Source organism: Erinaceus europaeus, chromosome 1, assembly GCF_950295315.1.
Source record: "Erinaceus europaeus chromosome 1, mEriEur2.1, whole genome shotgun sequence".
NCBI classification, from domain to species: domain Eukaryota; kingdom Metazoa; phylum Chordata; class Mammalia; order Eulipotyphla; family Erinaceidae; genus Erinaceus; species Erinaceus europaeus.
The window spans coordinates 11,693,063-11,718,994 of record NC_080162.1 but is presented as its reverse complement, the minus strand read 5'-3'; the positions used below and the strand labels follow the sequence as shown (position 1 = coordinate 11,718,994).

At 41.8% G+C, this 25,932-nt stretch overlaps 1 protein-coding gene across 1 annotated transcript in view; it reads left to right on the top strand.

The window, feature by feature from the left end:
* ANK3 (ankyrin 3) overlaps positions 1 to 25,932 on the top strand; it is a 306,521-nt gene that overhangs the window by 202,021 nt on the left and 78,568 nt on the right. Inside the window, exons 11-17 of the mRNA XM_060186709.1 lie at positions 2,663 to 2,761; positions 7,898 to 7,996; positions 10,336 to 10,434; positions 15,809 to 16,006; positions 21,578 to 21,676; positions 21,957 to 22,122; positions 25,711 to 25,743. Of these exons, the coding sequence (XP_060042692.1) occupies positions 2,663 to 2,761; positions 7,898 to 7,996; positions 10,336 to 10,434; positions 15,809 to 16,006; positions 21,578 to 21,676; positions 21,957 to 22,122; positions 25,711 to 25,743 (793 nt within the window). The remainder of the gene's footprint in view (positions 1 to 2,662; positions 2,762 to 7,897; positions 7,997 to 10,335; positions 10,435 to 15,808; positions 16,007 to 21,577; positions 21,677 to 21,956; positions 22,123 to 25,710; positions 25,744 to 25,932) is intronic.

Here is a 25,932-nt window from a genome sequence, read left to right as displayed (position 1 = left end):
TGTAGTTCTTGTCTCTTTCAAATGTCTTTGTGGAATACACATAAAGCCTTCTGCTTCTGTCATGAACAAGAGTGTGTGTGTGTGTGTGTGTGTGTGTGTGTGTGTGTGTGTGTTTATATAGTCAGACTTTATATATAGTCAGACTACCCTCTTACATAATTGAAATCCAAATATCATAAATAATTAAGGACCAAGGTTGTCAGCCTTACCTTATTAAAGGTTAAGGTATAATTCTGTGAATTAAATTTTTTCTGGGCCAATGAAGTAGATCACCAGGTAGAGTTCCTGCTTTGCCATGTGTATGGTCCAGGCTTGAGCGCCATCATCCATGGGAAGTACCATAGCACTAGGGTAATCTGCAGTGCTGTGTGTGTGTGGTGTGTGTGTGTATGTGTGTGGTGTGTGTGTGGTGTGTGTGTGGTGTCTGTGTATATGTGTGTGGTGTGTGTGTGTGTTGTGTGTGTGTGTGTGTGTTGTGTGTGTGTTGTGTTTGTGGTGTGTGTGTGGTATGTGGGGTGTGTGTGTGTGTGTGAGGTGTGTGCGTGTGGGGTGTGTGTGTGTGGTGTGTGTGGGGTGTGTGTGGGGGGTGTGTTGGGTGTGTGCGTGTGGGGTGTGTGTGTGGGGTGTGTGGGGGGTGTGTGTGAGGTGTGTGCGTGTGGGGTGTGTGTATGGTATGTATGTGTATGTGTGGTGTGTGTATAATGTGTATAATGTGTATGTGTGTGACCACGCGTGTGTGCGTCTCTATATCTCTGTATCTCTATATCTTTAGATCTCTGTATCTCTGTATCTCTAGACTTCTGCATCTCTAGATCTCTATCTCCCTATCTATCTGAATGAAAAAGATGGCCCAGAAACAGTAAAAATTTCACTTGTGCAAAGCCATAGAGTCAAAATAATAATAATAATTTTTGAGAGGTCACAGTGCAAAGTGAAGGATCAGAGAACTTGATCTAAAACATGTGAGCTATAGAGAATTTTGTTCCATTTCCAGAAAATGTCAGCGCATCCTTTTTCCCCTCCTGATACAAATTATGCATGTAGTCTTCACTCCTCAAAAATGATTTAATATTTTCACGCTGAGCTGTGCTAGTTTGGATTTCTTAGCAAGAAGATGATGCTTATTCTCTTTGGGAAAAAATAAGCAGTCCCAATATTGTAAGCCATTCACATATAATTCAGAATGAGTGCCCATGTTTAGGGGAAAAAATTAGTCACCAAATGTTAGGGGGAAATGTGCTTTGGGACTGGTAATTCTGAGGTGAAGGCTGTCAATCAGCCATTTTAGAAAAGGTCTGTCTTTGTCTGCTCATGCTGTCACCCATTCTGAATGGATCCACAGCCTCTCCTGGGGGTTCTGTTTGTCATCACTCTGCTCAGAAATTCAGAGTGGGCCACAAGGAAAGAGAAGAAGAGGGGGACTCTCCACACCCACAGGCAACTCCATTTCCATTGTAATTCTAAACGCTTTTACAAGAACCCTTATCTCATGATCAGCTGACCTACCCTGCAGACCACACATGGCTTTGAATTTGGAGAAGGGAAGGACAATTAGCTGTCATGACTCGGTTTTCATTACAAGAAAAATAAACCTTAAAACTGAGTGTGAGCTATTACTCTCATTTTCCTCTAACTCCAGTGTAACTTCCTAACATCAGGCGTTTGCCATCTGTATAGCAGGCAATGGACGTAGCCAGGCTAATTATCTGAGGGACCTCCACAGATTTTATCTGGCCCCCAGTATTGCTTAGTTGTCTGCGGAGGCTAGAATGTTCTGCTTGATTTCAATGATCAGGCAGTGCCATTTGATAGGTGATTTGTTCAAAAGATGGATGTTTCATTAGATTCTCTGTTAAACCAAATGATCCAAATAATGTTGAATTGTTTAACTGTCTGATCTCTTGGAATATGCAGAGTTACACTGGAATGGTGAATCTGGAAAATGAAAAACATTATACAACTGGTCTTGTTGTGGCCCTTAATTACAGCAGGGAATGAATGGTCATTGACACTGATGAAGTTTTGGTGATAAGAGCAAATGTTTGCCTCAGTTTCTCCTCTTTGCTTGACATGACATAGTGGAGGGACATGTTATTTAAAAAAAAAAAGTGAACAAAATATTCTCAGGAAATGCACAGCCACTATCCCTAGATCCCAGGAGATTGTGTCAAAAATTCGCTTTCTGTTCTCAATTATCAAGATGGGTACCTTGGATTCTCAGCACCTAGACCACATGTGCTTTCAGAAAATAACCTACATTATGTTCAGTGGCCTCATGGCTTCCTGATCATCACTTTAAAAAAAAAAAAAAAAAAAAAGGGAATCCGGCGGTAGCATTGCGGGTTAAGCGCAAGTGGCATGAAGCGCAAGGACAGGCATAAGGATCCCCGTTCTAGCCCCCGGCTCCCCACCTGCAGGGGAGTCAATTCACAGGCGGTGAAGCAGGTCTGCAGGTGTCTATCTATCTCTCCCGGTCTCTGTCTTCCCTTCCTCTCTCCGTTTCCCTCTGTCCTATCCAACGACATCAGTAATAACTACAACAATAAAACAACTAGGGCAACAAAAGGGAATAAGTAAATAAATAAATAAATATTTTTTAAAAAACACAAATTGGATGTTGTGGGAATGTAGTCAGGTAGACGTGTGTCTTTCCCCCTTACAGAATGGCTTTACTCCCCTTCATATCGCCTGCAAGAAGAATCGACTCAAAGTCATGGAGCTCCTCCTGAAACATGGCGCGTCCATCCAAGCTGTAACTGAGGTGAGAACAGCGGGGTTTCTGGGCTGCCCCAGGTGCCGGGAGTACGACCTCAGCAGCCCAGAGTCTGGTGCCTTTCCCGGTGACCAGCTCGCTTGGCTCTCTGTGTGTCTGTCACCTCTGGGGCTGCCAGTGATTTTAAGAGCAGACAAGAATGTGAGTGGATTGAGTGCATATATCTCACTGTGACTGGAAGCAGGACCCCGGAACATACACAAGTTATTCAATGGTAAGTGCCACCATCCGTGGAATCACAGGTTATGTAAAATCCTGCTGTCAAGAAATATCCCGAGGTATTTTCAGCTGGCACATCTAACTGGTACTGTTGGTGCGTAGTAGAGAGTGGAGGATAGAGTGTAGAGATGCGACTAAACATTTATCCATGTGTAGACCAGCCTCCCATAAAAAGAATTATTTGGTCTTGGAATTCCATCAGCTATGCTGAGACTGAGGAGTCCTGCATGACACAGCCTATGTGTGTTTGTGAAGTGAGCATTGCTCTCTATAAAAACTCAGAATTAGGAGCTGGGGAGATGGCATAGTAGTTATGCAGACTTTCATTCCTGAGGCTCTGAGATCCCAGGTTCAATCCCCAGCACCAGCACTGTGCCAGAGCTAAGCAGTGCTCTGGTCTTTCTCTTTGTGTCTCTCTTTTATTAAAAATAAAAAATTTTTTAAAAAAAACTCAGGATTAATGAGACATAGAACTACTAGAGTTAATAAAGGACAAACCCTGAATCTGTGTGGTACAAACCAAGACAGAAGAACAACCCATCCAAATCAAGACTTGAGATTTTCACAGAGCAAACTAAGCCTGACATCTACCCTTCCACACGCTTCCCATCCCAGCACCATACTCTTTATGGATTTTAACCCTGACACTTGTCTAGAATGAGCTCAGTCTGTGTGTCACATTCTCTTTTCAGGCTGCTCCTTCAGGACCAGGCTTCTCTAGAACATTTCCCCTCACCACCTGGTCTGGGCTAGGTGTTGCTTCTCCAGACCATTCCCGTTGTCTGTGTATATTTCCAGCAAAGCACTAGCCCAGCTGCCTTGCTAGAATGCAGTCTTTTAAGCCCCCACGCCCAGATTTCCTCCAAACTACAAGCTCCGTTAAGGCAGACCGGAGTGAGGCAGCCCTCCTACTCATCCTTACGTAGACCACTCAGTGAAGACTTGTTGAATGAGTCCGTGAAGATGTAAAGCAAATACCAACAAAGACCTAGTCTAATGTTGTTGCTATGCCTCACTTTTTCTTTTAAATCCGAGAGTGAAATATTTGCCTTGGTTTGTAACCTTTATAATTGTTTTAATATTAAATGGTTGCAACTATTAATACTAGTAATACTAGTCTTCTCTTATATCAGCTAGATGGATTCCCGGTAGGAGCCATGTTGTTTTAATTTTGAAATAATTATTTTCAGGGTGTGAAACCGTTTTTTTTTTTTTTTAATATTTATTTTATTTATTTATTCCCTTTTGTTGCCCTTGTTGTTTTATTGTTGTAGTTATTATTGTTGTTGTCGTCGTTGTTGAATAGGACAGAGAGAAATGGAGAGAGGAGGGGAAGACAGAGAGGAGGAGAGAAAGACAGACACCTGCAGACCTGCTTCACCGCCTGTGAAGCGACTCCCCTGCAGGTGGGGAGCCGGGGTTCGAACCGGGATCCTTATGCCGGTCCTTGTGCTTTGCGCCACCTGCGCTTAACCCACTGCGCTACAGCCCGACTCCCCGTTTTTTTTTTTTTTGAGGGTCAGAATGGTCTCTAAAGGAAAACATAAAATGTCACCCTACGTTTGCATTCGTGTCCAGAGAAGTGTGTGTCATCTAGTGTGAGGAGGCTCCCCTGAGAGCTGTGGAGGCCGCTTAGACCAAGGCGAAGGCTTTGCTTATATGTGTTCACACAACTCCCCCTGCTGTTGACACAAGGTGCCAAGTTATTAAAACATGTATTTTCCCTCACTTCTGACTATCAGAAATTTGAACATCTAGAATTTGTCCTTTTTTCCCCTTAATTTGATCATTTTGGATTCATGCCACATATTTTTGACATTTCTCAAATTCCTTTCTCCCTCTCTTTTAAAAAGTAGGTTAGCTTCTTGGACACATTGTTTGATTGAATTATGATATTTATGTTACCAGAAAAATTAAGTTCTGAAAAATAAAAATAAAAGGTTGTATATTGACCATTGTAGTATTTGCCTTAATTATAGTGTCTTAACTTGAGTTACTCATAAAACTAGTCTTAATACATTTATAATAAAATAGTATACTCACAAATATTTAATTGACTATAAATATTTAATAAATTAATGAGTATTAGTACTTATTTGTTAATTTGTTAGAAAGATGGGTTTGTGCTAGAAACTTTTTTTTTCATGTACAATGTAATTAGTTTCTTATAAATACATGGGGATAAGTTTTAGATGCCAGTATAGTATATAAAATGAAAATTGGTGTTTTATTTTTAATATATATTTTCATTAGTGATTTAATAATGACTTATAAGATAACAGAGGTATAATTTCAGACCATTCCCACCACCAAAGTTCAGTGCCCCATCCCCCCGCCCCTCCATGGTAAACACTGTAGTTCTTCTATCCACAGATATGGGTCGACTACATATATACTTTTTATGTTCATGAGTTTGATTCTCTATATTCCCTATAGAGGTGAAATCATCCCAGAGTTATCCTTTACTTTCTTAGTTACATTACTAAACATAGTAGTTCCAACCACTGAGTCCCAATGAACAGATTATAATCTTTTTACTTGCTGAGTAGTGCTCCATTGAGTATATGTCCCATGGCTTTTTCTTCTTTCTTTCTTTATTATTATTATTTTTTATACAATGTGAAAGGCTTCCCCCACCCCTAACTCTAAGTCTTCCTTATAGGGTTTCCCCACAGCTGTTTTAGATTTTAATCAGGAAAATGCAAAAGCAATGCACCAGAGGAACATGTGGGCAAAGATGGCTGTCTCCATGTGAAAGTTGATACCCAGGGGCTCAGGCAGTAGCGCAGCTGGTTAAGCACACATGGTGCGAAGCGCAAGGATGGGGTAAAGATCCGCACCTGCAGAGGGAGGGGTAGCGTCACAGGCGGTGAAGCAGGTCTGCAGGTGTCTGTCTTTCTCTCCCCCTCTGCCTTCCCCTCCTCTCTCCATTTCTCTCTGTCCTATCCAACAACAACAAGGGCAACAAAATCAGAAAAATGGCCTCCAGGAACAGTGGATATGTAGTGTAGGCACCCAGCCCCAGCAAAAACCCTGGAGGCAAAAAAAAAAAAAAAAATGAGAGAGAGAAGAGAAGAAAAGAAGGGGAGGGGAGGGAAGGGAAGGGAGGGGAGGGGAAGGGAGGGGAGGGGAAGGGAAGGGAAGGGAGGGGAGGGAAGGGAGGGGAGGGGAAGGGAAGGGAGGGAAGGGAAGGGAGGGGAGGGGAGGGAGGGGAAGGGAGGGGAAGGGAAGGGAAGGGAGGGGAGGGGAGGAAAATAAAGTCGATACCTATTTTCATTTACTTCTAAGGCCTTCAGTTCATTTCCTTTCTGATCCACACCTTCACCTCTCACAACTTTGGGGTTTCCTCTCCTTTTCCTTTTCCCTGTCAGCACCTGACTACTTCCTCAGTTGTGCTGCAGATTCTCTTCCCTCTAGGTTAGTTATGTAGCAAAAAAAAACAAAGATCCTTGGTCACAAAAGTTGAGGGTCCTGGTGGAACTGGAACTCAGAATCCTCTGGTCGTCTTCCCTTATCAGTTCTTCCTCTGGCAAACGCTAGAAGAAGAAGAAGTTCTTCCTCTGGGGATAAGAATCAAACTTCTTCTTGTATATAGACAGAAGGAGTGTTCTGGCTTCTATAATTGCTTCTCTGCTGGACATGGACAGTGGCCAGCCGATTCATACCCCTAGCCCGTCCCTCTCTTTCCCTAGTATGGTAGGGCTCTGGGGAGGTGAAGCCGCAGGACACTTTGCCAAGGCCATATGTTCAAGGAGGTCAAGATGGGATCTTAGGAGCATCTAGAGCTTGGTGGCTGAAAGGCAGTAAGATATAAAGTATGGAAAAATGTTTAGTAAATAGGAACCAAAGAGTAGGATTAGAGCCAATAAGAATAGGGACCCTAGGGTGGAAAGAAGCTAGGATGTCTGTTTGAGGTATGCACGTTCCCAAGAGCCCAGGATTTTAATAATCTTTGCTTGAGCTTTGCTAATAGTTAACATAAAGGTAGAAATATTGTCTGGGAAGATGGTGTCAGAGTGAAAAAATAGAACTTGAGAGCTGGATTAGGGCAGAGAGTGACTCCAAAAATTGAAATATATATATATTTATTTATTATATATATACATATATATATAATTAACTGTTTACTACATCTGTTCCAAGACTCATGCATATTCACATTTAGCACAGGAACCTATATAGGTTCCAGGTCCCTGTCAGTGTGAGCTTATAGTCCATGGTCACAGCTGGGAACATTCTAAACTATACTCACTATAGGACCAGTGTTCCTTGACTGGCAGAGTAGCATGACCCAGTCTCCCTTCTGTGCTAGTTTGTAGTGAGGGTAAGGTCCTAGAGAGGCCCATAAAAGGGCTAATGAAAATTTCACACTTTACTAATGTGTATATACTGTTCCTATACATTTACTAATGAAGTATATATTATGGATGTGTTACAAATACACACACAGAGTCATATGTACTGGGAAGGTTTATTGAAAAAGAGAAAAAAAAATCCATGCGTTTTATATAACTTTTATATAAAATATATATATAAAGTTTTTGCATAATTCATGGTGTATTTATATATCAAATAGATTTATGTGTGTGTGAAATAATTGAAATGAATATGTCTCCCTTTGTACATGCCAAAGCATTTCGTGATCATGAAGCTTGCTTTAGGGGAAATTATAATTGCATATTTATAATTGCGTAGTGTCTATAACATAGTGATGAGGGCTCTTATACCTTCTGATCTGACCACTTAACTGATTCTGGTAAAGTGCATGGATGAATGGGTAGAGGGACAAAAAGAGAGATACAAGGACAGATAGATGGACTGACAGGAACCAGGTAGAAAGATGGACATATCCTCCTTGTTAAAAACCTATGAACCAACATAGACATTTCCCTCTTTTCCACCCAGTCCGGCCTTACCCCAATCCATGTTGCTGCCTTCATGGGGCATGTAAATATTGTATCACAATTAATGCATCATGGAGCGTCACCAAATACCACCAATGTGGTAAGTATTCTTTAAAAAAATGATTTTGAGTATTTGAAGAACTGCCAAATGTTGCTTTCTTTCATTTAGTTTTGTTATGATTAAATTAAGTACTAATTAATTTGATGACTTGAAGGACAGAATTTGAGAATAGAATTTGTAGTTTCCTTTACTGGCAAAGGAAGATCCCTTTAATCACTAGCTATTCGCAGATTGTTACAACTTAAGTAATTGTGTTACTTAATCTTAAGGGTGCATGCTACTGGCTATTATGCTTCAGAAAAATAAAATCATTTTGGTGGGGAGGATCTTTTTTTATGCCGCCAGGATTATGTTTGGGGTGCCTGCCCATTGACCCCACTGCTCTCAGTGGCTATTTAATTAATTGTTGGAGAGACTGTTAAGCATCACTCTGCAGAACCATGAGAACTTACCATGTCAGGTCTCAATATGTGACATTTGACATTTAAATTTTGATACCATATAATATCCTTGATAGCATACCTGTTTGCAAGCGTTAAGAACACGATTTAGTCTCATGAGAACCAGAGAAGTAAAAATAAACAAGTAGTATTTGACCCAGAAAAGACAATTCATGAGATCCTACACACTGGGAGTGTGGATAGACCTCCAGTAAGGCTCTGTGTCTTGTAGCAGTACAAATCAGCACATCCACAAGGCAGTGTCCACAACTAACATGCACTCTTTCCTGCCACTAATGGGGGAAAGAGAATGTTTCTTTCCTAACAACACTGAGTAGCATCAGTGAATTATATCTGCGACGCCTTTCCAGTAAAGCGCTAATGTTTCGTATACTCTGCGACGCCTTTCCAGTAAAGCACTAATGTTTCGTATACAATGTGTCACTGTGTTTCCTTCTAGGGAAGTGAATGTCTTATAAAGCAAAGTTCAATATATAAAAGCAATTTAGGCCCCTCAGATAGCTCACTTGAGAGGGTGTTTGCTTTGCCATGTATGCAACTAAGCTTCCAACCCCCACTGAACTATAACACTGGCGTAGAATCATCTAATTGAAAAAGTCATCTCAGAGTGCAGAATCCTTGATGGTAACGAAAAGATGAGAGAGAGAGAAGAAATACATTTGATTTTCACTATGTTTTATACTTCAATCCATTTTTCGATCTTATTTCCATTTTTTCATTAAATATTCTGTTTCTTTGGATAAAAAGGAAGTTGAGTATAGAGGACTCCAGTAGCAAAGGAAATGACCCTTTGGGAAGAAGTGACCGAAGGACTTGAACACTGATCGGTTACAACAAAGCAGGCAGCTCAGGCCAACAGCAAGCGGGTCAGGTCCAGCCCTGGGGTATATATAACTCTGTTGCCCCTGCAGCATTCCGCTCTGGTTTTGATACTGATGTGTAGCCAACATTGAAGAGACATACATGCACCTAGAATGCTACTGATTTTCACAACAGTAAGATGTGGCATGGTCTGGCTGGCATCCTGCAGAGTTCCCACAGTCACAGAAATCTGCAGAGGCTGGATAACAGCTGTGCCCTTGGGCCAGGATGAGTCCTCTTTTTGCTCACTCTCTGCCTGTCCTACTTCACTTTTACCTTCTTGTTTGACTGTTATGAGTTTCTCCTCTCAGCTCCAGTGGGGCTAGATTGGAGATCACTGAGCACTTTCTAACACTGCTGAGTGACCTAGACACTCTAGGGTCATACCTAAGTTTTCCTATTATGGACCACTTTTCTGTGAAATTCCTATAATAACTCTTATGATTGCAGACACTTGGACTTTTTCTTAAAGTCTGCGTAACAAGTTTTTTTTTCTTTTTTTTTAAAATAACTTTTTTATTTATAAAAAGGAAACATTGACAAAACCATAGGATAAGAGGGGTACAACTTCACACAATTCCCACCACCACATCTCCATATCCCATACCCTCCCCTTAGAGCTTTCCTATTCTTTAACCCTCTGGGAGTATGGACCCAAGATCATTGTGGGATGTAGAAGGTAGAAGGTCTGGCTTCTGTAATTGCTTCCCCGCTGAACATGGGCATTGACAGGTCAATCCATACTCCCAACCTGTCTCTCTCTTTCCCTAGTAAGGAAGGGCCCTGGGGAAGCAGAGCTCCAAGGCACATTGGTGGGGTTGTCTGTCCGGGGAAGTCTGGTCGCATCCTGCTACTATCTGGAGCCTGGTGGCTGAAAAGAGAGTTAACATACAAAGCCAAACAAATTGTTGACCAGTCATGGACCTAAAGGCTGGAATAGTGCAGATGAAGTGTTGGGGGGGTCCTCCATTTTGTCGATAACCAGAAGTTTTATGTGAGTAGCATATGTCATCCTTTTTGGAGCTACAGTTAATTTACTTTGACTCCTGTCTTCAGAGAGGAGAAACGGCACTGCACATGGCAGCTCGGTCTGGCCAAGCTGAAGTCGTGCGGTATCTGGTACAAGATGGAGCTCAGGTGGAAGCTAAAGCTAAGGTATGTGCAGTACAGGAAAATGATTCCTATTATGTGGTGAAATGTGATTTTAATAATTTGTTTAAACATACGCATACTCTCTTCCAAAAACTCTTTTTTTTAAAGGAGTGGACAACCTCCAATGACAAAAGTCTGTACCTAAATGACATCATAGGAAGTCTCCTCTCTGCATGGGTCCATTCAATTATTGAACAAAATTAAATGGAGCAAGAACACTGTGCCAGGAAGAACTGTGTGTCCCTGGCTCACTGCTCATTGCTAACAGATTAGGATCTGAACCTAGACTTGGGACAAAGTTGTCCACACTCTGTGAAGAAAGGCTTGTGCACATAAAGCCTTATTCTGGAATAAGTACAACTTAGAAGCATTCTTGAGCTCTTTTGATTGACTTAAATATCAGTTGTCTAATCGAAAAAAAAGGGAAGTTTTTACTTTTACTTTTTCTCTAAAAGTTGTGAAACTAAAAACCGCGAGACTCAGATCAGACTAGGTATTTGGAGAAGGTCAGAGTTGCATTTGAGTGCTTTGTTTAGCTTCCTGGTTGTTAACCTATGAAAGAAACCTGTTTAACTGGCACTGTCAGTGGGCCAGAGGGCTGGTTATCAGAATTGCATTGCATGTCAGGAATTTTTTTTTAAATTTTTATTACTAAAAAGGAAACACTGACAAAAACCGTAGGATAAGAGGGGTACAGCTCCACACAATTCCCACCACCAGAACTCCGTATCCCATCCCCTCCCCTGATAGCTTTCCCATTCTTTAACCCTCTGGGAGCGTGGACCCAAGGTCATTATGGGATGCAGAAGGTGGAAGGTCTGGCTTCTGTAATTGCTTCCCACTTCTTCTTCTTCTTCTAGCATTTGCCCTTCTTCCATAGCCAGTCAACAGCGTCAGGTTGCAGGAGCTGCTTGTTGCTGGCTTTGAAAGTGACTGGGATCCATGTGGATTCAGTCAGCTAGGAAGGATCGTCAGTTTCCCCAATGAATGGGTACTCACGGGATGCACCACGAGAAGGTCGATCCAATGCTTTCCCACTAAACATGGGCGTTGGCAGGTTGATCTATACTCCCAGCCTGCCTCTCTCTTTCCCTAGTGGGGCAGGGCTCTGGGGAAGTGGGGTTAGGGTTAGGGTTAGGCATCATGGTAGCATCTGGAACCTGGTGGCTGAAAAAAGAGTTAACATATAAAGCCCAACAAATTGTTGACTAATCATGAACCTAAAGGCTGGAATAGTGCAGATGAAGATTTGGGGGTCTCTGTTTTGTAGATAGCTAGTAGGCCTATTTTAGTTATATTCCAAAGGGCCCATGGCTATACTAGTTTTTTGTTTGTTTTTGGTTTTTGGGGGGTTTTGTTTTGTTTTGTTTTTTTCTGAGCCTGACATCTGATATGCAGATGAACCCAAGTTATTGTCTGGGGAGATGATGTCATGACTTGAAAAAAGGCTAGGAAGCTGGATCAGGGAAGAGAGTAGCTCCCAAATATGGGAAAGGTGTATAAATATTGTTGACTGTAAACCCCATCGATTTCATCTGATCTGGGGCCCATATTCAGCTTAGGAGCCTGTGGAACCTCTGCATCCCTGTAGATCTGCGCTCACTTCTATGGTCTTGAGTAGGAACATTCCAATTGCCCCAATTTCAGGACCCATCTTCCTCAGGTGGTAGACAGAGTTGTTGTCCAGCCTCCCTTCAGAAGATGGAACATTCTCTACCATTGTTGATCCAAGTTGAGGGCAAGGTCCTTTGGGGGCCCACAAAGGGGTCTATTGTGTTGTTCCTCATGGAGATGACCAGTGACAACGGAGAGAGGGATCTATTCAAGGTCTAGGCCCATCATGTCTGTTTGGAAATCTCAGGACTCCCCAACTAGGGCCCGAGCTAATAGGGTGGCCTGATAGTGACTAAAGAGTCATCAGTAAAGTATGCCAGTCTCTTGCTCTTATTCAGCTTTTGCAGTCCTTACTTTGATAAAGTTAGCTTTGGAGTGAGTGAGGAAAATGTAATAGGAAGTAGGTGAGGAGGGTTTCTAAGTTTAAGTAGAAAGAAACTTTAAATAAATGTGTGAATTTTAAATAAATATGTGAATATGTCCTAATCATTTGATTTTTGGCCTTTGTCGTAAAAATACACATTTATTTACCTGATCTGTTGTTTCTAACTTAAAGTGAAGAGAATGTATATATTAGTGAAGCAGTTTAGTACAGGATGTTTCTTTTCGTTTGTTTTGTGTCCTATGAAACCACCACGCCTGGCAGCCACTTTTTCCATTTTATTGGACAAGACCAAGAAATTGAGGGAGATAGAGAGGGAGAGAGAGAGGGAGAGAGATAGAGAGGGAGAGATAGAGAGGGAGAGAGAAAGACACTTGCAGATGTGTTTTGCCACTTATAAAGCATTCCCCCTGCAGGTGGGGAGCCAGGGGCTTGAACCCAGATCCTTGCCCGGCCCATTGAACTTCAAGGACCCTTTGTACTGCGTGCACCACCACTTAGCCCAAGATTTTTTAACCCTCCAAATATATTCTGTTATCTCACCCATACATAACTTGTCCAGATATTTTTTAATCAACTTCCATCAAGGCTCTCCAGAGATTCCAATATAGCCTTCTCAGATAAAACAAAGCATTGCCATTTCATACTCACATATTACCTGTAAATAACTAAAACACTTAGTAAAAATAGAGCACAAACTAGAAAAGGTAACTAGTACAAACCTACTGGTGTGGGTACAGTTGTAACTAAGTCTTGCTCAGCATGACATCTACAGGGAGATGCAGAGAAATAGCATCCCAGGTGGCTGACCGAAGCCTCAGTGTGCTGTCCTGCTTTCTGAAAGGCTTTACAGGCCATCTAGAAACTCGACTGGTAGGAAACAAAAGCAGTGATAGATAACAGATAGCAAATGGACATTCTGTGTTCCAATAAAACTTTATTGACAAGCATAGGTAATAGTTGGATTTGGCCTCTGAATTGTATTGTCCTGACTTCTGATCTACAGGGTATTAGGTAATCTACTAAATCAACTAAGTAGAATACTAACTAAATAAGTAACTAAGTAGAACTAAGTAGAATAGAGGTTATGCTGCATTACCGTAAGAAGCCTCATAAGACCGAGTGTTTGCTAGTTACATGCCAAACATTGTGTTTAAGGAACAGTTTAACCTACCAGCTGAAATGCAGTTAGGAACCATTTTGTGAAGTCAATTTGTGTCATGGTTAAAAGCCCAGCTTCTTTTGTTTTTACTTTTTTAATTATATTTTTATTTGATTATATATTATTGGATAGAGATAGAGAGAAATTGAGAGGCAAGAAGAAGGTAGAGAGGAATAGAGACAGAAAGACACCTGCAGCCCTCCTTCACCACTCATGAAGCTTCCCCCTGTAGCTAAGGACCAGGGGCTTGAACCTGCATCCTTGAGCACTGTAATGTGTACACTTAACCAGGTGCACCACCACCTGGCTCCAAAAGCCCAACTTCTTTAGTCACATGGCTTGGGTGTGAAACTTGGCCCACTATTACTAGCTATATTGTTGGGTAGTATGCCAGCTCCCCCTGGCTTCTGCTTAACCAAGCGCCGGTATGCCTGTATGGGATTGGTTTGATCCCACTCAAAGCTGCGGTCTATTTACATAAGTCACTTTTACATTTACATAAAGCACCACCCTCCCTCCAGGGCATTGGTGGTTCAGTGGTAGAATTCTCACCTGCTCCGCCCCCTCTCCTTGTCACACCCTGATTTTCACCAGTCACTTTTCTCTCCACCCTCTCTATGTCACATCCTGTTCCCACCCTACTTGGGAAGTATATATAAAGACAACATTGTTCGTTTTAGTTAGTTGTTAGTTTTAGCTTAGCTCGGTTTAGATTGTGCTGCGTCCAGCATAAATAAAGAGATACTGCATACAGCTCAACCATGAGTCCGGGGTCGTCTGTCTCCCGTCAGTGAAGCTCAGCCCGACACTATATAAATGTGCTCATGTTAATTAGCATTTCTGTATCTCATTTCCTTTTCTCATTCCCTCATAAAGAAAATGGAACTAATGATAGGTGTGATTCATAGGATCATTTTGATATTTAGTGAATTGAGTACTTAGAACAGAACCTGGGCTTACAGATGCTCAGTAAATATTTAGTGGCTATAGTGGCAGTAGTTGAGTTTTTTAATTTTTTTTCTTTAGTAACTGTCTTCTTCTGCTTCAGTATTACTTTTTTTCTTTTGGCATCACCCCTAACTCCTCTCATGCTTTCTACTAATTAATGGAGATCTTCTTACTTTGTCCTTGATCCTTCTGCCACACACTTTTCCAAAACTACTACTGGCCTATTTTCTCTAGTTTTCCTACATAAAATATTTACCTGAATATTCACATTTTCACATTCCAGTAGGGAAATTTCTCACTGGAAGACCACTCAGGGCATCTGTGTCAAATTAGGGAGTGTCCCTCTTACTTGAGAAGAAGACTTGAAAGATACAGGATTTCGTGAATGTCTCGTGGCTTTGGGTGAATTACAGCCAGGTTCCACTCAACTATTAAGTAGACACAGCTCCTGCCATGAGACACAACTTCACAAGCAAAAGGAGATCATCCTTGGTGTCTGAGAACCTTAGCAAGGGAACCCACACAGTCCTTTTTTTCCACTGGTTTTGACTGCGGAGAGATAGCACCAACTAAATAATTCATTCCACTTAAGTGCATTATAACTGATGAAAGTATAATATTCCTGCCAGATATTTTAGTTTTCCCAGGATACATTTCCTTCTCTCTCCAAAAGAGGAGTCATTAAAGGATAAAATTTAATAGAATATGACAGCTGAAAGTGGGAATAATCTATAGATAGAATTGCCTTCCACCATGTTCACTCTAATTATTTATTACTCAGAGGGTATTTAAGGTACTTATATCTGCCACCTCCACTTTTCTACATCATAAGGAAAAGGACATATGAGATATGAGACTTTTTTTTTAGCATTGAGTGACCTCTGGTAAGAATCATCTATTTTCACTGAAATTTTCACATTAGCACCATGATTTTCTCCACTCATCAATCTTGCCATTTCTTTTTTTAAAAGTATTTATTTATTCCCTTTTGTTGCCCTTGTTTTTTTTTATTGTTGTAGTTATTATTATTGTTGTCATCATTGTTGGATAGGACAGAGAGACATGGAGAGAGGAGGGGAAGACAGAGAGGGGGAGAGAAAGATAGACACCCGCAGACCTGCTTCACCACCTGTGAAGCGACTCCCCTGCAGTTGAGGAGCCGGGGGGGGGGGGGGGGGGGCTCGAACCAGGATCCTTACATCATCGGTCCTTGTGCTTTGTGCCATCTGCTAGCTTAACCCAATCTTGCAATTTCTACCTTGACATTATAGGATGATCAGACTCCACTCCACATTTCTGCCCGGTTGGGGAAGGCTGATATAGTCCAGCAACTGTTGCAGCAAGGAGCATCTCCTAATTCAGCGACAACTTCTGGGTATACCCCACTCCATCTCTCTGCCCGAGAAGGCCACGAGGACGTGGCCTCCTTCCTTTTGGATCATGGTGCATCATTATCTATAACAACAAAGGTAGGAAAGCCAATCCGGAAATGCTGCTGTGTCCTCGAAAATCCTCATGCCGTTCCAGTTCATGGCACGGTAACAGGTGCCAAAGCTAGATGGCAACATTTATGCTTGGGAACTGGGGTTTGTCAGGAAGACGCCCAGCAAAGGCTGAGATACAGTATTTTGTAGTTACGGTGCGTATGCGGTAGTTAAATTCTTCACTAATGATATTCTCATAAATCCTATTGATACCTAGAATAAGATTTCCCTAGTCTTAATGGAGTAAAAGATTTTTTTTTAATTTTACCTTAAAACATAAAATTTATTTTTATTCTTTTTTTAATATTTATTTTCTCTTTTGTTGCTTTGTTGTTTTTCATTGTTGTTGTAGTTGTTGTTGTTGATATTGCCGTTGTTAGATAGGACAGAGAAAAATGGAGAGAGGAGATGAAGACAGAGAAGGGGAGAGAAAGATAGACACCTGCAGACCTGCTTCAGTGAAGTGACTCCCCTGCAGGTGGGGAGCCAGACGCTCGAACCAGGATCCTTACCGATCCTTGAGCTTTGTGCCATGTGCGCTTAACCCTCTGTGCTACCACCAGACTCCCTATTTTTATTATTTCATTGACCTCATTGGTATTGTATGGATGCACTACCTTAAAATTTAAGGGGGTGTGTACTTTTCAAATGCATATGAGACCGCCACTGAGATAGTTGGTTGGACATCAGTTTATTCATTCATTGTGTGTGCGTGTGTAGCTCAGACCCTGTGCGGGCATTATTTCACCAGTCTGCCTCACTTTTCTTCATATAAATAGACATTTAAAAAGTGGGAAATGCCATTACACTAAAACTTCCTCCACTGCCATAGCTCCTCCAGTATTGTGTTCAACCTTGAACGTGGGCCAAGCCCATGGCCATGTAGGCATTCTGCCTAGTGAATTCTCTCCATCTCAGCCATTCAGATTTCTGATACTGATTTTCCTTACCATGGCTGGGGATGTTACCCAGTTGGTAAAGCAGCAGCTTTGCATGTGCTAGGTCCCAAGTGCTACCCTCAGCTTTGCCTGTGCTAGAGTGATGCTCTGGTCCTTTCTTTCTAATAAGTAAATAAACTTAAAAATTGTTCCTTACTGTTAAAATATTGCCAATAACTTCTTTTAAATGACTTCTATAGGAACATACCTCCAGCATTATATCGTTAATTTTATTAGTGATTTAATATTGATTTACAAAACCACATGTCAACCGGGGTATAATTTCACACCATTGCCACCACCAGAGGGCTGAGTCCCCAACCCCTCCATTGCAGGCCACCAGGCTCTCCCAAGGTTGCAGACATGGGTTAACCAACATCTCTACAACTATCTGTCTACATCTGTATATAATCGTCCCCTTTTTTCTTCCAGATTCAGTCTTCTCTTCCCCTCTAAGCCACTCATGATCTTATTACCACATCCAAATGTCCCTCCCTTTCCAGGTCCTCTTCCTCCTATCATTTTCTCCCTCACTGGGAGTATGGATCAAAATTGGTTTTGGGGTTCAGGAGATAGGAGTTCTGGCTTCTGTAATTGCTTCTCCACTGGACATAGGAGTTGATAGATGGATCCATACCCCAGCCTGTTTCTGTCTTTCCTTAGTGGGGTAGAGCTCTGGAGAGGCGAGGTTCCAACACACATTGGTGAAGTCGTCTGCCTAGAGAAGTCAGGATGGAATCATGCTACTGTCTGCAAGTTGGTGTCTGGAAGGTGGCAGGACATAAAGTGAGCCAAAATGGTTACTGAACAGGATCCAGAAAGTAGGAACAGAACAGATGAGATTAGGGATCTTAGGGTGGAAAAAAGCTAGGAAGTCCATCTTAGGCATGTTTCTAGGGGTCCATGTCGATGGTAGTTTTTTTTTTTCTTGAGGTTGATAGTTAACATGAAGTTGAGTATTGCCTGAGAAAATGGTGTCAAGAGTAGAGAAAAGGGCTAGAAAGTTGGATTAGGGCAGAGTGCTCCCATTCTTGAGAATATTCTATGGATAAAATTAACTATTTACCTCCATCCATTCAACACAGGGCATATATATTTAGCACCAGAGCCTGTGTAACCTCTAAACTCCTATTGGTCTAAGCTCAGTAGCGCATGGTCACACCTGGGAACATTGCAGGCTGCACTCATTTCCGGACCAGTCTTCCTCAAGTGACAGTGCAGGAGACCCCAGCCTCCCTTCAGAGACTGGGACAGTCCCTACCATCACTGCTTTGTAGTGAGGGCAAGGTCCCCTCCAGTATTAATCTTGTCAAATCAGAGGATTGACCTGGTTAGAAAAGAAATCACTGGTTCTACCCCTGACCCGTCATATACCAGAGCTAAGTATATAGATAAACAAATAAACAAACAAATAATCACTGCAATTATACTGTTATGTGGGAAAACCCTTTTTCAGTATGCTAAAATTCTCATGCACAGAATGAGATGGTTCTAGCAAGTTACCTGGCAGATTTCGTGAATAACTGCAAAGTTCAATCAGACCTTATCTTGTTGAAGCCAGGAATACAGACTACATTAGGAATACTCAGGTGATTTCAAATCCTAAGGTACATTTTCTTGGCTTCTTTTTATTTGTTGTGGTTCCCTTTGTTATTATCTTTTTAAATTTATTTTTATTGAGGAATTAATGTTTTACAGTTGACAGTAAATACAGTAGTTTGTACATGCATGACATGTCCCAGTTTTCCACATAACAATACAACCCCCACTAGGTCCTCTGCCATCCTGTTCCAGGACCTGTATTTTCTCCACCACCACCACCACCACCACCCACCCCAGAGTCTTTTTACTTTGGTGCAGTACAGCAGCCCTAGTCCAGGTTCTGCATAATCCAGGTTGTCTCTTCTGACCTTGTTTTTCAACTTCTGCCTGTGAGTGAGATCATCCCATATTCATCCTTCTGTTTCTGACTTATTTCACTTAACATGCCTTCTGTTATTATCTTGTCTTATTCAAGATTAGACTTTTTTTCCCCCCTCAACTCTGATACTTTGGAATAATTATTTACTGCACTGTTGCTCTACCAGTGTTGAATAAAAGATTGAGAACTCAGTTTTCTTGTGATACTATGTAGGCCTAGCAAGTATAATAGCAAAATGATTTAGTGTATGGACTATCTTAACTACACATACTTGACAACTACCTGAACAAATGATGACTGACTCAAGTGTCACTTTTTGTGACTTTTTATACTCTTAATTAAATTTTTTAAATATTTTTATTTATGTGCGATAGAGACAGATTGAAATTAAGAGGGGCAGGGGGAAGTCAGGTGGTAGCACAGTGGATTAAGCGCACATGGCGCAAAGCGCAAGGACCAGTGTAAGGATCCCAGTTCATGCCCCAGGCTCCCCACCTGCAGGGAAGTCGCTTCACAAGCGGTGAAGCAGGTCTGCAGGTGTCTATCTTTCTTCCCCCCTCTCTGTCTTCCCCTCCTCTCTCCCTTTCTCTCCGTCCTATCTAACAACGACATCAATAATAACTACAACAACAATGAAAAACAAGGGCAACAAATGGGAAAATAAATAAATAAATATTTTTTAAAAAGAGGGGTAGGGAAGATAGAGAGGGAGAGAGATAGAGAGACACCTGTAGCCCTGCTTCCCCACTCACGAAGCTGCTGCCTCCCCTGCAGGTGGGGGCCAGGGGTTGAACCTGGGTCCTTGCACACTATAATGTGTGCACTTAACCAGGTACTCCACCACCTGGCCTCCCTCATAATTAAAATGGAAGTGAAAGTTCCTGTATCTTATATACTACGTGAAACATGGGTATTGGAGTTTAAATGCCCCAATCCTTCCACCTTTCTGTTGGTGCTAATTTGCTATGATGACATGAGGCCAAGTGCACTGACAGCCCTCCATTCCCTGGCTCATCTTGGGATGTTCTCTAATGGTGCATTGTGGCAGGCTGGCTGACAGCCAGATCCTTGGATGGGCTGGTATCAAGGACACATAGCTACTTAACACGCAGTGTCCTCATACACTTTTTAAGATAGAGCCGTATGTTGTTATTCCATTCACCTGTAGTGGCCAACATGAAAGCATCTCTGACTTCTACTCTTTGAATATGATAGCATACTTAGGAATATGTGTATTCATATGGAAATTTACAGACGGGAAGAACAAAAAATTGAGGACAGTAATATGAAATTAAGGGTGGTCAGGAAGAGCCATGGATTTCCACAAAACTTCCAAATCTAAACTGAACCTGAAACCTTGGAATCTGGTTTTTTTTTTTTCCCCATATTGTGAAGTTCCCAAAAGACCCTAGAATAACACTTAAGATCTAGCTTTACAACTTCAGCCTCATCAGATGCCCGATTAGCCCCCAGAAATACTGATGGCTGTGTGATGGCTGTGAGTCCATTAGTAGAGGCACACTGATAGCTTGTTAGATAGATGTCTTCACCCTTCCTAGTAAAGGGACCCTTTCATTTGGTTTCTACCAATCTTGGTCCCTAACTGCTCTTCATCATCAAATCCAGAAACGCTGTACCTTTAGGTTATTTATATTCTTTTAAATTTTTTTTTACCTTTTTTTATTATTAAATCAGAGCACTACTTAGCTTTGGTTTATAGTTCTTCTTCTTCTAGCGTTTGCCCTTCTTCTGTAGCCAGTCAACAGCATCAGGTTGAGCCTGATGTAAAGTTTCGAGACCTCCTTTGAATCTGGAGAGGTGGCAGTCATTGACTATGTGGGTCATAGTCTGTCTGGAGCCGCAGGGGCAGTTCGGGTCGTCTCTGGCTCCCCAGCGATGGAACATAGCGGCGCACCGACCATGGCCTGTTCCATAGCGATTGAGGAGGGCCCGATCATAACGTGCTAGGTCAAAGCCGGGTTGACGCTTGCAGGGGTCTGTGATGAGGTGTTTGTTCTTGACCTCAGCTGACTGCCAGCTCTGTTTCCAAGAGACTGGAACAGAGAAGTTCAGTGTAGGCATAGGGGACCAGATTGGGTGACGAGACGTCAAGCGTTGGACAGGGTGGGGGAAGATATCCGCGTATATTGGCAGGTCCGGTCGAGCGTAGACGTGGGAAATGAACTTAGATGATGCCGCATCCCGACGAATATCTGGCGGGGCGATGTTGCTAAGAACTGGCAGCCATGGAACCGGGGTGGAACGGATGGTTCCAGAAATTATCCTCATGGAGGAATATAATTTGGAATCGACCAAGTGGACATGGGGGCTACGGAACCATACTGGGGCACAGTATTCTGCAGTGGAATAGCATAATGCCAGAGATGATGATCGTAGTGTGGAAGCGCTCGCGCCCCATGAGGAGCTGGCTAGTCTTGCAATGATGTGATTCCTCGTGCCCACCTTTGCTGCAGTTTTTATGAGATGTTTGTGAAATGACAGAGTGCAATCGAGAGTAACGCCAAGATAGACTGGCTGGGCTTCATGCCGGATTCTTGTATTCTGGTTTATAGTGATGCAGGAGATTGAACCTGAAGAGTTTGGAGCCTTAGGCATGAGAGTCTCTTTGTATTACCATTATACTTTTTACCCCACACACACATCCTTGTTCATTATTTTTTATATTTATTTTTTCAGAAAGGATTCACACCCCTTCATGTGGCAGCAAAATATGGGAAACTGGAAGTAGCCAACCTCCTGCTACAGAAAAGTGCATCTCCAGATGCCTCTGGGAAGGTATGCAGCCACCATTCACCCTGTACTGGGCTGCTGTCGTGGTGCAAAAGTCACACTAGGCCTGGTCACCGTAAGCCATTTAAATAGTAACTAAACTAACTACACTTTAGTCTTAAGGGATGAAGATCATTTGGGAAGTGGACAGGAAATGTTTGTGTCTAAATATCACGTGAAATGTAAATTATATTCTGTGCTGTATCCAATCTAATGCCAAGTTCTAAATCTAGACGTCTAATGTTCAGACACTGTTGACCCTCACTGTTTTTGCACGTGTTTTCAGAGCGGACTAACTCCACTGCATGTAGCTGCACATTATGATAATCAGAAAGTGGCTCTTCTGCTTTTGGACCAAGGAGCCTCACCTCATGCGGCTGCAAAGGTACTTATCCTTCAAGAACGTCAGGAGCGTAATGGGCAGTGTCCACTAGCCTCTCTGTATCTCTCTTGTTACTTCACCTCTTGAACCCTCCTAGGTTACATACCAATTAAAAAAAAAAAAGACAAAAGTATAAGCTCCTTAAAAAGTACATGCCTTCACAAGAGTTAGCTCACATCAACGTATATGGTAGACGCTCGGGCAACAGTTAGTTGTCCCTTGATTTGCCTTGAAAATGCAGGACATTCTAGAGCCTGGGGGAGAAAGGAAGTTGGAATCAGAACACCCTTCAGCCAAATTAAAAGCATAGGCATAGCCCAGGGGAATAAGAAAGGACCACTTTGTCCTGGTTATTAAAGATGTGCTAGACTCTCCTGGCCATAAAACATTGGCTTCAAGTTCTGTATTTGTGTTTAACAAAATATGGGAGGTTTGACATGTGTGTTTTTATTGTTGCCAAGAAGAACCTTTATTATTGCTTGGGCTTTTTAGGCCAAAAGACCAAGAATATTTCTCTGAAAATAGATAGAGTAGGTGCCTTTAATATTACTATGGTTTCTTTTTAATTTATTTTTTATTTTTTTTTTACGTTTTTTTTTATATTTTATTTATTTATTCCCTTTTGTTGCCCTTGTTTTATTGTTGTAGTTATTATTGTTGTCATCGTTGTTGGATAGGACAAAGAGAAATGGAGAGAGGAGGGGAAGACAGAGAGGAGGAGAGAAAGATAGACACCTGCAGACCTGCTTCACCGCCTGTGAAGCGACTCCCTTGCAGGTGGGGAGCCGGGGTTCGAACCAGGATCCTTATGCCGGTCCTTGTGCTTTGCGCCACCGGCGCTTAACCTACTATGGTTTCATATGAAGAGTTTTTTAAAAAAGATAAATTTATCAAGTGCTGTTTGTTTAGTAAGTTCTCTAATAAGTGGGTTACTTATGGTCAGAGAACACTGAAATGATACAAACTATATTTTAAATATCCAAGTATTTTATAAATACTGTTGGTCATAAGAATTTTGAGTACAGGAGTCAGACTGTAGCGCAGTGGGTTAAGCGCACGTGGCGCAAAGTGCAAGGACCTGCATAAGGATCGCAGTTCGAGCCCCAGCTCCCTACCTACAGTGGAGTCACTTCACAGGTGGTGAAGCAGGTCTGCAGGTGTCTTTCTTTCTCTCCCTTTAGCTGTCTTCCCCTCCTCTTTCCACTTCTCACTGTCTTAACAACAACAACATCAATAACAACAACTACAACAACAATAAAAAAAGACAACAAGGGCAACAAAAAGCAAAATAAATAAAATTTAAAAAATAAAAACTTAAAAAAAAAGAATTTTGAGTACCCCTGATATATTTTACTCTTTTAATTTTTTTTTTCCTCCAGGATTATTGCTGGGCTCGGTGCCTGCACCATGAATCCACCGCTCCTAGAGGCCATTTTTCCCCCTTTTGTTGCCCTTGTTGTTGTAGCCTCGCTGTGGCCACCACCATTGCCATTGTTGATGTTGTTCATTGTTGGACAGGACAGAGAGAAATGGAGAGAGGAGGGGAAGACAGAGAGGGGGAGAGAAAGATAGATACCTGCAGACCTGCTTCACCGCCTGTGAATTGACTCCCCTGCAGGTGGGGAGCCGGGGGCTCCAACGGGGATCCTTACGCCGGTCCCTGCACTTTGCGCCACATGCACTTAACCCACTGCGCCACCGGCTACCCCCCTATTTTTAATGATTTATTATTGGATAGAGACAGGAAAATTAAGAGGATTGGGGTCCATAAGGAGGAGACAGACAGATACTTGCAGCCCTGCTTTAACACTTGTGAAGCTTTCCACTTGTAGATGGGGAGCAGGGGCTTAAACCTGGGTCCTTACACACTGTAATGTGTGCACTTAACCATATGTGCTACTGCCTGGGCCCCCATATATGTTTTACATCTTTTGTTTTCCTCTTCCATTTTGGAGACAGCTACAGTTCTCTTCTCTGAACATAGTGTCCTGGTCAAATCTTTTTATGCACAAAAATCACGGGACATGGGTTGTTTTAGACTACCTTGGAGATTATGTTTCCAGATCCTTCCTCCACTGAAAGAGCCTATTGCATCTGAACAGATATTTCTTCCCAGATCTTTCTTGTATGTCTCAATCATCTCTACTAGGATAACACCCAATGAAATCTACAGTTCAAATATCAAGCTTCCAAATTCTCACGCCATCCAAGTGTTATCTACCCTCCATAATTTCTGATACTGACATTCTTTCTCTCATAAAGTTAGGCCTCGACTGTTCTGTAGATAAAAGTAAATACCAAGCAACATTTTCACAATAGTTAAAAATTGGAAGCAGCCTAGGTGCCCTTTGAAAGAAGAATAGATGAATAAAATGTGACGTATGCATTCAGTGGAATATTATCCATAAGACAGGGAATTCTAACACATACTACAGCATAAATGGACCTCTGAGACATTTGGGGCAGTGAAATAAATCACCTGTATAGAAGACAAATAGTGTGTGACTTCAAATATAGAGACAGGAAGCAAAATGCTGGTTGTCACTGACACTTGGGTGGATAGAATAGGGAGCTAGTGTTAAAAATGCTAATTTTTATGCTTTGCATATTTTACCACAAATTGTAAACTGAAAAATTCTTATAATAAAATTTATATTTTTTATTTCATTTCTTTTCATTTAATATCCTTTTGAGTCTGCATAAATATTAAGAAGGTCTCACATAAAAATAGTATTTTGTTGCAACTAGTGCCAAGTTGTTTGGAATTGACAAGAGTTGGAATATATGAACCAGTGGAGTAGGGCGGTAGTGCAGGGGGTTAATCACATGTGGTACAAAATGCAAGGACTGGCGTAAAGATCCCGGTTCGAGCCCCTGGCTCCCCACCTGCAGTGTGGGGGTCACTTCACGGGAGGTAAACCAGGTCTGCAGGTGTCTATCTTTCTCTCCCCCTCTCTGGCTTCCCCTCCTCTTTCCATGTCTGTCTGTCCTATCTAATAATAACGACATCAATAACTACAATAACAATAAAAAACAAGGGCAACAAAAGGGAAAATAAATAAATAAATATGTAAAAAAATTAAAAAGAATATATGTAACCAAATGACTCTAACTCACAAATAATAATTCTTGGCAATTAATTTCATATATAGGGGACAGCTAGCTATAATGGCTTTAGAAATAAGACTCTTTTCCTTACGTCATCCTCTAGAGATTGATGTTCATTCAGTATTTCTAGTGTACTGAGGAAAGTTCCCTAAGATCTTTTTGAATCTTTGCCTTTCCCTCCAGAGATCATTGTTCAAACTGCAGTCTCCTTTACTAACAACAAAAAACAAAAGTCAGGCAATCGGAGGTTCCAGAACACCCACCTTTTTCTTTACATCTTATTGGTCATCCTTATCTGCAAGTGTAACTGGGAAATGTAGTTTTCTATCTGGACAGAATGACAAAGATGCTTTTGCTAGGAAAAGAATGTGGAAATAGGCTAGGCATGTAGTCTCCTTTATTTTAAGGAAGCTCAGGCATTTCTCATTTCCTGCAAAGGTGAAAATTGAGATACAGGTTTCCATGGGAATGATTAGCACATGATTATGACAGTCATGCAGCACCCAGAAAGCCTGATGCTTTTCTTGATGCCCTTTCATCTCTTTTGTAGATTTGCCGCCATTTTTAATTCATACATGTCCCCGTAATACGTGCTTATAGGTAAGGGATGGAAGAGTTAGCTGCTCAATATGTAGATGAGCTCAGTGAATCATTTTTAGCCAAGCTACCTCCTGAGGCCTATTTCCTGTGCTGGAGAGAGGAACCCACCAGGTTCAGGCATAAAACCTGGGTACTCACTGTGACAGGGAGAGTGAACCGTAGCTTACTATGT